The sequence below is a fragment of the Malurus melanocephalus genome, unplaced genomic scaffold (genome assembly GCF_030028575.1).
Source record: "Malurus melanocephalus ecotype Western Australia unplaced genomic scaffold, MMel_1.1 scaffold_149, whole genome shotgun sequence".
Lineage (NCBI taxonomy): Eukaryota > Metazoa > Chordata > Aves > Passeriformes > Maluridae > Malurus > Malurus melanocephalus.
Window position 1 is genome coordinate 83,265 of NW_026623381.1, and position 11,709 is coordinate 94,973.

The window sequence follows — 11,709 nt, forward strand, 5'->3', positions numbered from 1 at the left end:
CTGCTTCTGGAGTCCCCCACTTCCCGTGGTGGCAGAGGTTTGATCCCAGTGTGTCCCAGGACAAAGTGGGGACCCTCCAACCCCCACTGGGGTGATGCATCGTCCACCCTGCTGGCTCCCCAAGTTGGGGACATCCTTCATCCCTTTTGCTCCCATTGCCTTGACTGCCCTGCCTCTCCCCCCACTTCACAAGGGAAAAAACCAAAAAGGACCACAGGTAAAAATCCCTTTATTTGCTAAGAAGAAGCGCAAGATGCAAGTGGTTTCAGGTGAGATCACGAGCTCAGAAAAGCCACAAGACAGCGGCGTCTCCCTGCAACAGTGACAAACCCAGGAGGAGGGTCTGGCCTGGCTCCATTTTCCTTTGCATTGCTCTGGACAATTTTTTTGGAGCTAGAGACCCTCCATGGCTGTGACCACTGTGGGATCACTGTACACAGGACTGGGGGGCCCTTCCCCAAGCAGCCAGCTCTGCCAAAAGGCAGCTCTGTCTGCAGAGCCAGTCCTACAGAAATGGAGCAGGACACCATCACCGAGGCTCTAATTGCCCTGGGCTTTGCTCCGCAGCTCCTCCATGGCCTCGCTCTGCCKCCTCTTGTCCTTGGCACGGATGATGGTCATCCTGAAGAGCTTGCAGTAGAGCTCCATGGCCGCGGGGCTGTCGTCATTGCCGGGAATGGGGTAGGTGATCAAACACGGGTTGCAGTTCGTGTCCACCACGCCCACRGTGGGGATGCTCATCTTGGCTGCGTCCCGGATGGCCACGTGCGGCTCGAAGACGTTGTTGAGGGTGCTGAGGAAGACCATGAGGTCGGGCAGGCGGACGCCGGGGCCGAACTGGATGTGGGCGTTGGTGAGGAGCCCGCCCTGCCAGTAGCGGGTGTGAGCGTACTCCCCGCACGCCCGCGCCGTGCTCTCGATCAGGTGGCAGAACTGGCGCTTGCGGCTGATGAACAGGATGATGCCCCCGCGGTAGGCGACGTGGGCGGTGAAGTTGAGGGCCAGCTGCAGGTGCTGCATGGTCTGATCCAGGTCGATGATGTCCTGATCCAGGCGGCAGCCGAAGATGTAGGGCTCCATGAACCTGCGGGGGCAGCGGGAGGGCGACACGGGGGATACAGGGATGGGATATGCAGGGGTTGAGGGTTTGGGGATGTGTGTGGCAAAAGCTGTCCCACGCTCCAGCTCCTGGCTGATACCAGAGGTGCTCCCTGCAAAGAGCCCTCATACCGATTGTGTCCCAGTCTCACACCGGAGGGAAACCCTGTCACCTGCYCTGTGTAGGCAGTTCCAGGCTCAGACCAATCTAGGGAAGCATTCCTGATGTCAACAAACACTGGATCAACAAAGCATCACTCACCGGTGCCGACATCCCTTTTTGTGTCCCAGATGCACCCGAGCATCAAAGAGATTTTTCAGGGTGAAGAGCTCCTTCACGCTGAAGAAGTCGGGGTGRCTGAGAGGCTCGGTCAGCAGCTTGTCATCGTCAGCTGAGAGAGGGGAAACAAATAATCACTGTATTTCGGGGGGTGAGCCGGGACTGCAGAAAAGCCCCCAGCTGCTGCAAGGCGGTGCCACCGGCACGGCATCGCTCATGGGCTGGGGWGCAGTGCCCGGCTCTGGGGACCCTCTTTCCCGGGGTGCACGGCAGCACTCACCGCGGGGTCGGGTCGCCGCCGGGGCCGTGGCCGTGGCCGTGGCCGGGACCGGGACGGTGCTGTAGAGCCGCGGGGCTGCTGCGGGAGAGAAACGCGTGGGTCACACGGGCGAGCCGGGGCGCACCGGGCCGGGCCGGACCGGGCATCTCCGCTCACCTGCCCGCAGGAACCGCGGCACCGCCATGCTCCGAGCCCGCCGCAGGGCACGGACGGGGAGCAGGAGGAGGAGACGGGGGAAGGTCAGCGGCGCTTTCCGCTTCCTGCGGGGCGGAGCGGGCGCTGTGCCCTCCTCGGGGCGGTTGCTCCCCACCCTCCGCGTTTCGTCGCCGGGTAACGCTCCATCCCCGCGGCCCGGCCYCGCCCGGCGGCTCCGCCATGTCCAGCGTCAACGCGGAGGTGCCCCGCCGCTTCCAGGAGCTCACCTTGTACAGCGGCTACGGGTGAGCGCGGCCCCGGGCGCGGCCCCCGCCGCCCCGCTCCCCGCGCTACATGTCCTCTCCCCCCGCAGGCAGCCRCCGGTGGCTCAYCCCCGSTTCCGGACCTCCAACCAGACCTACGGCAACAAGGCCCCCACGGTGCATGAGCTGCCGGTACGTGACCCAGGGGGCTCCCGGCAACGGCACGGCCGAGTTCGGTCTCTGCACTGAGCGCCCGATGCGGATGGAAACACCTCTGTCCTTATCTGCATCCATCCGTGCCGCAGCCAGGCTTTGCAGGTGGCGTTTAAAACATCCCCCTTTTTTCTCGCCACCCGCAGAACTCGTACCACCCYCTGTCGCACACGTTTTCGAATCATCTGGGCAAGATTGGCATGAGCAGGAGACACGGCCTGAACACGGCCGTGGAGACGAGYCACTGCACGGGCTCCGACACCTTCATCACCGCCTACGAGCACATGGACTTCCACCCCAGCTACAACCCCAACGGCCCCTCGCACTGCAGGGACCAGCCCTAGCGAGGACTCGATAAAGCCACTGCAGCTTTGCTGGGCTCGGGAAAAGCACCTTGAGACTAAAACCAGCCAGCCTTGAGACTAAACGGAACACTCYAGCAGTACCCGTTAGGAGTAATATATTAAAGATTTAGTGTGGTTAAATGTCAGTTAGGTAGCTCTGAAGCCTTTTACCTAATTTATCTGTAGCATATAAATACTAGGACAACATACATTACTTATGTATATCCCCCCCTGTCATTAATAATCCTTTACACTCCTGGCTCATGTACCCYGTATCATTAAAAATTAAGATTTAAACTGCTTCTCTACTATTTAATGAATAATCAAGCTTAAGCTTTTCAGAGGTATTCATTAACCCTTTAGGTTTCTTGTAGAAAGTTCACATTTCTTCTCAAAACAACAAAGTTTTAAGAAATTATTCAAATAATGACAAGTGATCAAAAAGAACATTTTTTTTAAGTTTTATTGGAACAACTGTAGTTACAGGCAGAGAAACTGCATCAGTTGGACACTGACTGCACTGAAAGAACATCTGAATATTTTTGGGTCAAGATGAGTTTTTAAGTGAAACTACTCTGCCTGTTTTGGGATGAGAAACAGTCCCACCTTATAGGTGTAACATAAAAATAAAAAGAGCATAATATTATTCTGTTTGCTAAAAATATAAATWATGAGTGTAACATTATGTCCAAACACAACTGCAATTGAAATATTCCCTATTTGTGGCATGTGGTTATCTCAAACATAGGAATACCTGGGTAAATTCCCCTTCTGCTGCCAACACTCCAACACCTTGGGAYAGATAAATAAACTGAGCAGAAATGGGCCTGAAAAGTTAACATTTAAAAGATTTAACATATGAAAATAAATAASCAACCCTCTCTCATTTGCTATTACTCCTGCATTAGACTCTGGACAATACCTGGAGCTTCTTAGAACTTCCCTTTCTTCTCCTGAAATGAGAAAATACAAAGTGCTGAATCAATAGTTGTGACAATGTTACATGTATTTTTACCCACAGATTTTTGTGCAGGTGGCATAATTTAGGGATAAGGCTGCCTCTTAAAAAYATAAATGTAGTGGATTCTGTCACATATTTTCCCACTCCATCTGAAAACACCCACCTCTTCTTGCCTCAATTTCTTCCAATTTTATTCTTGAAACCAGTTCCTTTGAAGAGTTTGGTATGCAGTGTRTCTAAATGTTCAACCAAATACACTTTTTTAAAAGAAATACCTGTACAACTTCAAAATCTCATCCTAAAAATGACACCTCTTACCAAACAGAATCTACCTGAAACAATCTCTTTCTAGTCTGTCTTTTGAAAGGAAGATTTTCACGTTTGCAGATAAAATGATGTGAGGGAGGCTGAATTATCACAAACTGAAGGTATGAAAAATTTARAAGATTCTCCATTAATAAAAGAAATGGGGGCAGGGAGGGTGTGCTCCTGCCTTGTATAAAGAGCAGCTAYATGTCAAAACACGTGTTCCTAAAATAACAGCAAAAATGTGGTAATAAAAAATTAAGGGAGTCCTTGGGGTCCCTTGAGGATCCTTGAAGATTGTTCCCAAAGCACACAAAACCAGTCACTGGGGTAAAAAATKAAGCAATAAACCTCTTTTCAGCAGGGCTGTGCACTCTGTGCCCAATCTGTGTCTGTCATGGGCATTAYAAACAGGAAATAAAAACTGCTTTTGGTACTGCATCTATGAAGGTTCAGCCTTRAGAGATTTGTGCTGCAGTCCCAGCCTTGGTACCACATGTGGGACTCTTGCTCATGAATTTATTCCCACTCAACAATTTCTCAGCTGGTCAGCCTTTCCTGCTGTGGAAGAGGGATTTCATATTGCTCCAAACCACCAGACCTGTTTTCTGAACAAGTGATGAGAGCTGTGGCAGGATGAGGACACTGTCACTGSAGCCATGGCACTCTCTTGGCTGTCGTCCCAACTCCAGAGATGTTCCTTCACACACATTTAGTTACACAGGGAAATATTCCACTTCTTGACCAGGAGCACCAGGAGAGAAAACTGCTCTAGGGGTTCTGCTACCACAAACACCATTCTGCCAAAAGCCACCCTTTGTTTGCCTACATCCTGTAAATTCTCCTTTGTTTTTTGTTATAAAGAATTAATGACATCCTCAGACTACAGCCAGGAGGGAAGAAAAGGGAAACACAAAACTTATTACTCGCTCAAGATGATGACACAAACCAGAGGAGCACTCTGTTTTCATGGTCCATGGGCAGAACCCCATTTATTAAACATTAGAAACTCAGCAATGTACACSATTTCCTATATACAAATCAAGTTCATCAATTTAAAAAAAAAAAAGTGCTGTTTGAAATCAGGTTTTTATTTAAAGCACAAGGTAACTGGAATTGCATCTTCACTGAAAGTGAATCAGATCACGAGTGGTACTGAGGACACAGACACAGCRACAGGGGCACAAGACACCTTTTCAGTCTTAATGAGGATTTACTGAAAACTTTTGAGGAGAAACATTCAGCTTTTATACAAACAATACATAGTGCTTCCAACATCCCTAGGAAAATTAAGTATACAGTTTAATCCTTTTAAAGCAAGGTACTTGGAAAACTTCTAATTTAAAATACCAGCCTATTGACCTATTCCAAACAAAAGGCCCAAATCCTGCAACAGAATCAAGGCAGAGCAAAAAATAAACCTGTGGAGAGGGACTGCAGGCACTGAGCTAWGTCAAAAACACTTTTCCAAGGTATCCTACCACAAAATGGAGATGAGAAAACACACTGACCTTTAAACAACCCGGCCAGCCAACCCAAGGGCTACAAAAAGGTGGCTGGACAGTCAGAAATGYCAAGTGAGCACTAGAAACATGTTTCAAATGTAACTGCACAACAGCATAAACACACCAAGGATGTTTCTCTACATGCCACAGTTACTACTCTATGCTACACCGTATTTTGCCCATATTCTGCATCACACCAGGGAYACCATGGGATACTGGATCCAGTCTTGGCTGCTTTTGCTCCATTTTGCAARTTTAAGGCCAGCCTGGAGGAAGACTCCTGAAGTGACTGAGAAACAAAGTGATGCTAAGTGGTGGTTTTGGCTGAGAGAAGTTCTGCAGAAGACCAGACAAAGAGAATATCAGATCAATTCACAGGGACAAGATGTGAGAACAAACTYCTCCAAGGACTTCACTACACACAAATGAAAATGAAAGAACCAACAGCTCCAATTTACACCTTTTGAATTTGAAGAGAAACCAGTGTGTAGGGGCACTTTTTTTTTTTTTGGTGTGATGTGAATGTGCTACTTCAATCCCGTTTCAAGTCAGTACGAATAAAAAGATAGTAGTGAAAAATTGCTTTATTCTGGCTGCTGGAAAGGSAGGCAGAGAAAGAGCCTGAAGAAAGAACAGTGCTGAAAATATCCGTGGCGTTTGTGTTGTGGCTTCCTACAGCAAACCCGGTTTTGCTTTATTGCACCAAAATTGTCAGTGARAAGTTCACAGAAATGTAACATTTTAAAAACCACTTCTGAAAAAGGGAAATTAAGAGCACTCAATTCCAGAAAGTTCATTGAGGAAACCAAAAGCCATCTCTGGGTAACTGCAGGGCATCAAAATGAGATAGTTGAGAATAATGAGGAATTGTTTGAGCCCTGCAGGCCCAACAGTACAGGAATCCAAGGAAATCCAGGGAAATCCAGGGAAATCATGTTGTCTGAACAGACACGCTCCTTCACTTGTCTTGGACTGCTTGGAMTCATCTGTGAGCAGGAAGTTCTGGGTATTCAAAAGGACTTGGAGCAGCTGCTGAGATCACTTTGCCCAGAACRTGCAGACAGAGCCATCCACCTGATTTACCTGAATCTGCATTTGTGTCTTCCAGGCTGGATCTCCACACCCACAGCCRCACCGCAGTTCTGCTTAGGGACCTCATCCCACAGTCCTCAGGGTGGGAAAACTGAGCCCCCACAAAAACCCACACCACAGGATTGTCCTAAGGCAGCTCGAATGTGACCASTGTCAGATCATCTGCACTGCTATCCGAGGCTTTGTTTTCCTAGGATCTGGTAACAGCTTCCCAAATAAATTCTGTGCGCAAACAGGTTTCCCTTTGAGAGACCATTCGAGGCCTCATAATTTAAAATGTGATTAGCCAATATCTTATCTACAGTAACTACAGCATCCTGTAGGAATGCAAGCTCTAAAAATCATTATAAAAAATATTTCCTTAGAGCACTTTAAATAATTTACAAAATTCTACAAAAGCTACGTATATCTATCCATGATATCCCTGTTAAATAGAATTATTTTCACATTAGTGTGTGTATGATATACAGGTATCAGCATCTCCCACTGCCTCTGCTTTCCTGTCTCAAGTWTTATCAAAGTAATTACAATGAGAGTTATTTTATAAAAAGACTGCTAGTGTAAAAAAAAAAAAGTACTTACATATTTGAAACCTTTTTTTCCAAGAGGGAACTTGGGCAGTCCCCTGCAGGTAGGTCAGTAWATTTTGCACAGGTTTTGGTTAAAAATTCCTGCCCTTGGTGCACTTCACTAGCAGTTTCCCTGTTCTGCAGGACAGGTATTTTTCCTTCCATTTTAGAGCTGGATACCTGAATTTCTTCCTGCCTGTCAATTTTTTCTTCCTTAATGCACATCTGCACACTGTTATCTGCATATGCTCCTCCACTATTATCTCTATTATCCACTGCTGCTGCTGTCACTTTGAATTCCTGCCTTGGGCAAGCTAAACTTGGACCTGGCCTCTTGTCCAGCTGGTTATTCCCTCCCTTACTGCACACCTCAGCACTCTGCTGAGCTGGGTCTCTGCTGGCTTTATCTGCTTTTCCCACACTGCACTCAGGGSGTGGGGGATCCACATTTGACAAAGTCCAGCTGCCTTTGTGGATATCTCCTTCCTCGATCCACATCTGTGTGTTYTCAGCTCTGGAGGTTCCTCTGCAAACCTTATCAGCTTTTCCTGCTGCCACACTCTGCTCCTGTGAGGGGAGGCTGGAGTGGGAGTGTGACTGATCCCCGGGAGCATCAGTCTTCCTGCAACCCTCGCCTTCCTCTCTGAGACACACAGGAGCAGCCTCAGCTCCTGCASACATTTCTGCTACATGGGGACTTGCCCCTCCAACAGTGAGTTTCTGAGAAGAACTGGATGTTTTTATTGCTGGTGTGATTTCCCCACTAAATTTGCCTTTTGGCAAGGGGTTAAGTATATCTGTGTCCTGAGAAGCTGCCTCCATTCCCAGGGTGCTGCTCTGGGTGARCAAACACTCTGCTTTCTGCTTTTTGTTCAAAAGCATTGATTTCTTCCTGTCCCGGGCGTATTTCAGACCTGCAATAAATTTACTGGAGATTTTTAGTTGGAAGGTATTCTTCCTTTTAGACCTGGGCTTTGCATTCATGACTTTCCGTACTGTACACCCTTCGCTTTTGCTGGGTTTTGGGGGTTCTGTGTCACGGACATTCCTTTTACCYCTTGCATTCCCAGGTAACTCTCCAGCAGCACCACCTCTGACCCCTCCCAGTCCTTGCTTAGCTTTTGACTGACCAGTAGTAGGAACATTCTCTGCAGAGGGAGCACATTTCCCACTGCCAGGTAACATTGCACTTTTCCCTTCTGTTCTCTGAGAGTTCTTCAACTCCTCAGCTTGCTGAGACACCTCAGTCTTTTTACTCTGACCCAGCATGAGATCCACTTCATTTTCCACCAGCTGTTGCTTTGCTTTTCCTTTATTGCCAGTTTGTTTCGTCGCTCTAAACAGATCCAGACTTGCATCACCTTTCTGCATCTCTGAATTGCTTGCAGAATCTTTAGCCTTTTCTGCCAAAAACCTCCTGATTTCTTGCTCGATGCTGTCATCGCTGTCCACTGAGCTGCTGTCACTGGCRTCTGACACAGCTGGGAAAGTACATTTTCTATTTTTAGCTCCCCGCTGGTTTGAAACTGGTTTAGGTTTATTGCCTTTTTTAAGCTGTAAGTTAAACTCCAGGTTTTTCATGGTTTCTGGTTTGTCAATGGAAAGTTTGACATTGTCTGGAGGGTTCCTAACAGCTTTCCGAGGTTTTGAGAGGCAGCTTTTCAGCAGTGAGGGATTTTTACATTTCCACTCGTTTTGTTGGAGGTTACTGAACTCATCTAGCAGCTGAGATTCCGTCTCACTGAACCTGACTTTCTTCTTGCACTGAGCTTTTTCATCCTTGGGTTTCTTCTTTAACTTCCTTTTAGACTGTAGCAGGTCCTTGATAGCACTATCCAGGTCCTCATCACTGTCCAGAGAGCTGCTCTCATCACCCGATCCCTCCCTCTCTGGAGTTTGGGTGGGGTTTTTTTTAAGTGTTTTTGTGCTACACTGAACTTGCAGAAAAGAGTTTACAGAGTCTAAGGCCACACATCTGCTGCCATCAGAGCCAGACAATTTGGGAGACATCAGCTGCTGCTGCCTCGGGTCTTTACTACTCTGAGCATCCCGGAGTTCTGCAGGGCTGCTCAGAGCACACTCCTCTTGGAGCACAGGGAATTTGGAATAGCTACCTGGTTGGAAAAGTCCCATCTCAAGCTGTTCTGGTGGTTTTGATGCCCCTTGTTTTGCTGTTCTGCCTTCCCTTTTAAGTCTCCTTTTACGAGTCAGGGATAATTTCAGTGTTTTGGGCAGAGAAGGCTCAAGAGTTCYGGTGAGGTTGTTTGGATCAGAAGGCAAAGGCATCTGGATGGAGCGTGWCAGGCTGGGAGGTTTTGTTCCAAGGTTTTCTGACTGTGCTTTCAGAGCCAAGAAAGCCCTGATTTCTTGYTCGATGCTGTCATCACTGTCCACAAGGCTGCTGTCACTTTCACAACGGGAGGACGAGAGAAGCTGGGGAGAAAAGAAGGAATCTGCAGTGAGGGATTTGTTGTCACTTCCCATTTGGGRTGGCATTATTGTTTTGGAAATATCCAGGATAGCTTCTGCACACATGAGTTCTGCAGATGTGTCTGCTCTGCAAGAGGCCTGCAGTGTCAGCTCACAAGCAGCAATCTTGTTTTCTGGAAGTGCAAAATGTCTGGATTTTTTCAGTGGTTTAAACAGCTTGTTAAAGTCATTGCTGGTGCTTTCTAATCCCGTTGACTTGGAACTAATTTCTTTTCTCTTGTTGCTTATAGGGTTTTTATGGATTTCTGGTGAGGCACTTTTTGTGGAGCTAATTGTCAGGCTGGCAGAAATGTCTGCCATACCCTTTGGATCAAATTGCTCCCTCTGCAAAGGGACACAGTTTGCTGCATGACCTGCCTCTTTCCTGATTTTCTCCAGCTGGTAAAGCTGAATGGCTTCTTCAATGCCATCATCACTGCTCGAGTCAGATGTGTGCATGCKCTCCTTGATAAGTGCTTCCCTCGGCTCCCAGTAATGAGCTCCACTTCCCTCATTCTGCTCCACGAGCCASGGCTGGCTAGCAGTAGCCATTTCTAGATATGCTTGGTTCACCTGGCTGAAATCTCTGGGCTCTGCTTGGATTTTGGACTGCAAACGCTTGGACTGCGTGCTGGATTTCTGCAGCTTGGGATGGTGTCTCAGGAGCAGGGCGTTACAACTTTGCTTTATTGCCCCACAGTTCGTTCTGTTTGTTGTTTCTTTGTTGCATTTTAGGACAGATCTCACAGCGGAATCTTTTTTATCCTCCTCAGTTACACATTTACTAATTTCTTGCTGCTTCTTCTCATTCAAGAACTGCACTATTTCAGCCTGTATGCTCTGTTCAAAGGAGTCATCGCTGCTGATACTCTGAGGGGAAGCAGGCTGRAGCCTTTTCCCAATTCCCAGGTGGTCAGACAGGTACTCTTCAGAGAGCATCTCGGCTTTCAATTTCACAGGGAGGAGGTTACTCGCCACTTTGTTCTGGGAGAATTCTCTCTTAAACCTTTTGTCTCTGCTTACATTCTCAGAACGCTCTGCATTCCTTGGCAACGGGGCACTCTTGCTTTTTGTTTTCAAGTACTCTTGGATGGCTTCTTCTATACCTCTGTCCACAGAATCGTCRCTGTCAGAATCGAGCAGGAGAGTCCCAAATTCAACGTTCTCTTCCACTTCGGAGTCATCKGAATCCTCAGGGCACCCACACTGGGTGTACCGAGGATGTTTCCGCAGCAAGGTGGTGCTGGATGTGACTCTGGGATTGGGAACCTTTTCTCCTTTCTGTTTCTTCTGCATAACACAGCCACACTCATTGTTCATACCCAGGGCAGGCTCTTGGCTTTGCAGGTTGTTTATGATCATCTGAACTTTCGCACTCACAGAAGTTCTGGTGACGTTGCTGTCGGATTCAGGGAAGCACACGGGATATCTACAATTCCTTGCTGCTCCAAAGGACTCCCATTTTGTCTGAAGAGCTACCAGAGGAGGAGCATCCATAAGGAACATTCTAGCAGACAACAGCAAAGTCCACAATGGAACAGCTTTTCAGACTGGTCTCTCCTCCATCCTAAAACAAGAGAAAAAGGAAAATATTTATTGTGTGCCTTCTAGAAATTCCATGTWATAATCCTGGTAACATAAACTGTAAATTATTAACACTCAGAACTATCGTGCCAGACAACCACAGGAGTTACTCCTCAACATCACTTGAATGGGTAAATCAGTCACTACTGCCACTGGGGATAAGGAAGCACACTCACCATTTGTGTTTTGTAGTGTTTTCTGGCAAAATCATAACCCAGTTCAGGTAATTATCTTCACTTCTAAAACTCTTTCTGCACTCTGCAGTCCCTTTTGCATGCCCTSCTAAATAATGATGTACTGCCAGACCCACAAAGTCACTGTGATGATACCCAGTGCACTGGTGTGTGCAATCCCCTTTGCACTGAGGATGTCCGAACACTTTCGCAGAAAACTTTGTGGCAAGAGAGAAAGAACAATTTTAAGGAAATCATTCGTAATAGAATGGAATCGGTGAGAATGGAGAACCCAGAAAAATATTCTGCTTGCTGTTTCCTTTGGCATAACTGCCCTTTTTTAAGGAACACACAGCTCAGCTTTCCAGTTTTCCAATGAAAGCAGTGCTGACTGGTGCAGGGTAGRTGGACGTGAAGAAAGCTGGACCATGACCCAG

At 47.6% G+C, this 11,709-nt stretch overlaps 3 protein-coding genes across 4 annotated transcripts; 1 reads left to right on the forward strand and 2 right to left on the reverse strand.

The window, feature by feature from the left end:
* Positions 1 to 212: 212 nt before the first annotated feature.
* Positions 213 to 1,898, reverse strand: MRPS2 (mitochondrial ribosomal protein S2). 2 transcript variants are annotated; one of them, XM_057371527.1, is made up of 4 exons: positions 1,815 to 1,898; positions 1,659 to 1,736; positions 1,361 to 1,490; positions 213 to 1,084 (listed from the first exon to the last, which is right to left on the reverse strand). In XM_057371527.1, exons 1-4 carry the CDS (start codon positions 1,840 to 1,842, stop codon positions 541 to 543), a joined length of 780 nt encoding a protein of 259 aa, XP_057227510.1. In that variant the 5' UTR covers positions 1,843 to 1,898; the 3' UTR covers positions 213 to 540. The 2 variants fall into 2 exon arrangements, with proteins under 2 accessions (XP_057227510.1, XP_057227511.1); XM_057371528.1 differs by having other exon boundaries at positions 1,659 to 1,733; positions 1,815 to 1,897.
* Positions 1,899 to 2,033: 135 nt separating this feature from the next.
* On the forward strand, positions 2,034 to 4,262 carry PIERCE1 (piercer of microtubule wall 1). Its single transcript, XM_057371530.1, has 3 exons — positions 2,034 to 2,098; positions 2,167 to 2,248; positions 2,416 to 4,262. The coding sequence occupies exons 1-3, from the start codon at positions 2,034 to 2,036 to the stop codon at positions 2,611 to 2,613; spliced, it is 345 nt and encodes a 114-aa protein (XP_057227513.1). The 3' UTR covers positions 2,614 to 4,262.
* A 427-nt stretch (positions 4,263 to 4,689) lies between these two features.
* On the reverse strand, positions 4,690 to 11,078 carry PPP1R26 (protein phosphatase 1 regulatory subunit 26). The gene has a single exon (XM_057371526.1). It carries the CDS (start codon positions 11,019 to 11,021, stop codon positions 7,056 to 7,058), a length of 3,966 nt encoding a protein of 1,321 aa, XP_057227509.1. The 5' UTR covers positions 11,022 to 11,078; the 3' UTR covers positions 4,690 to 7,055.
* Positions 11,079 to 11,709: the final 631 nt, after the last annotated feature.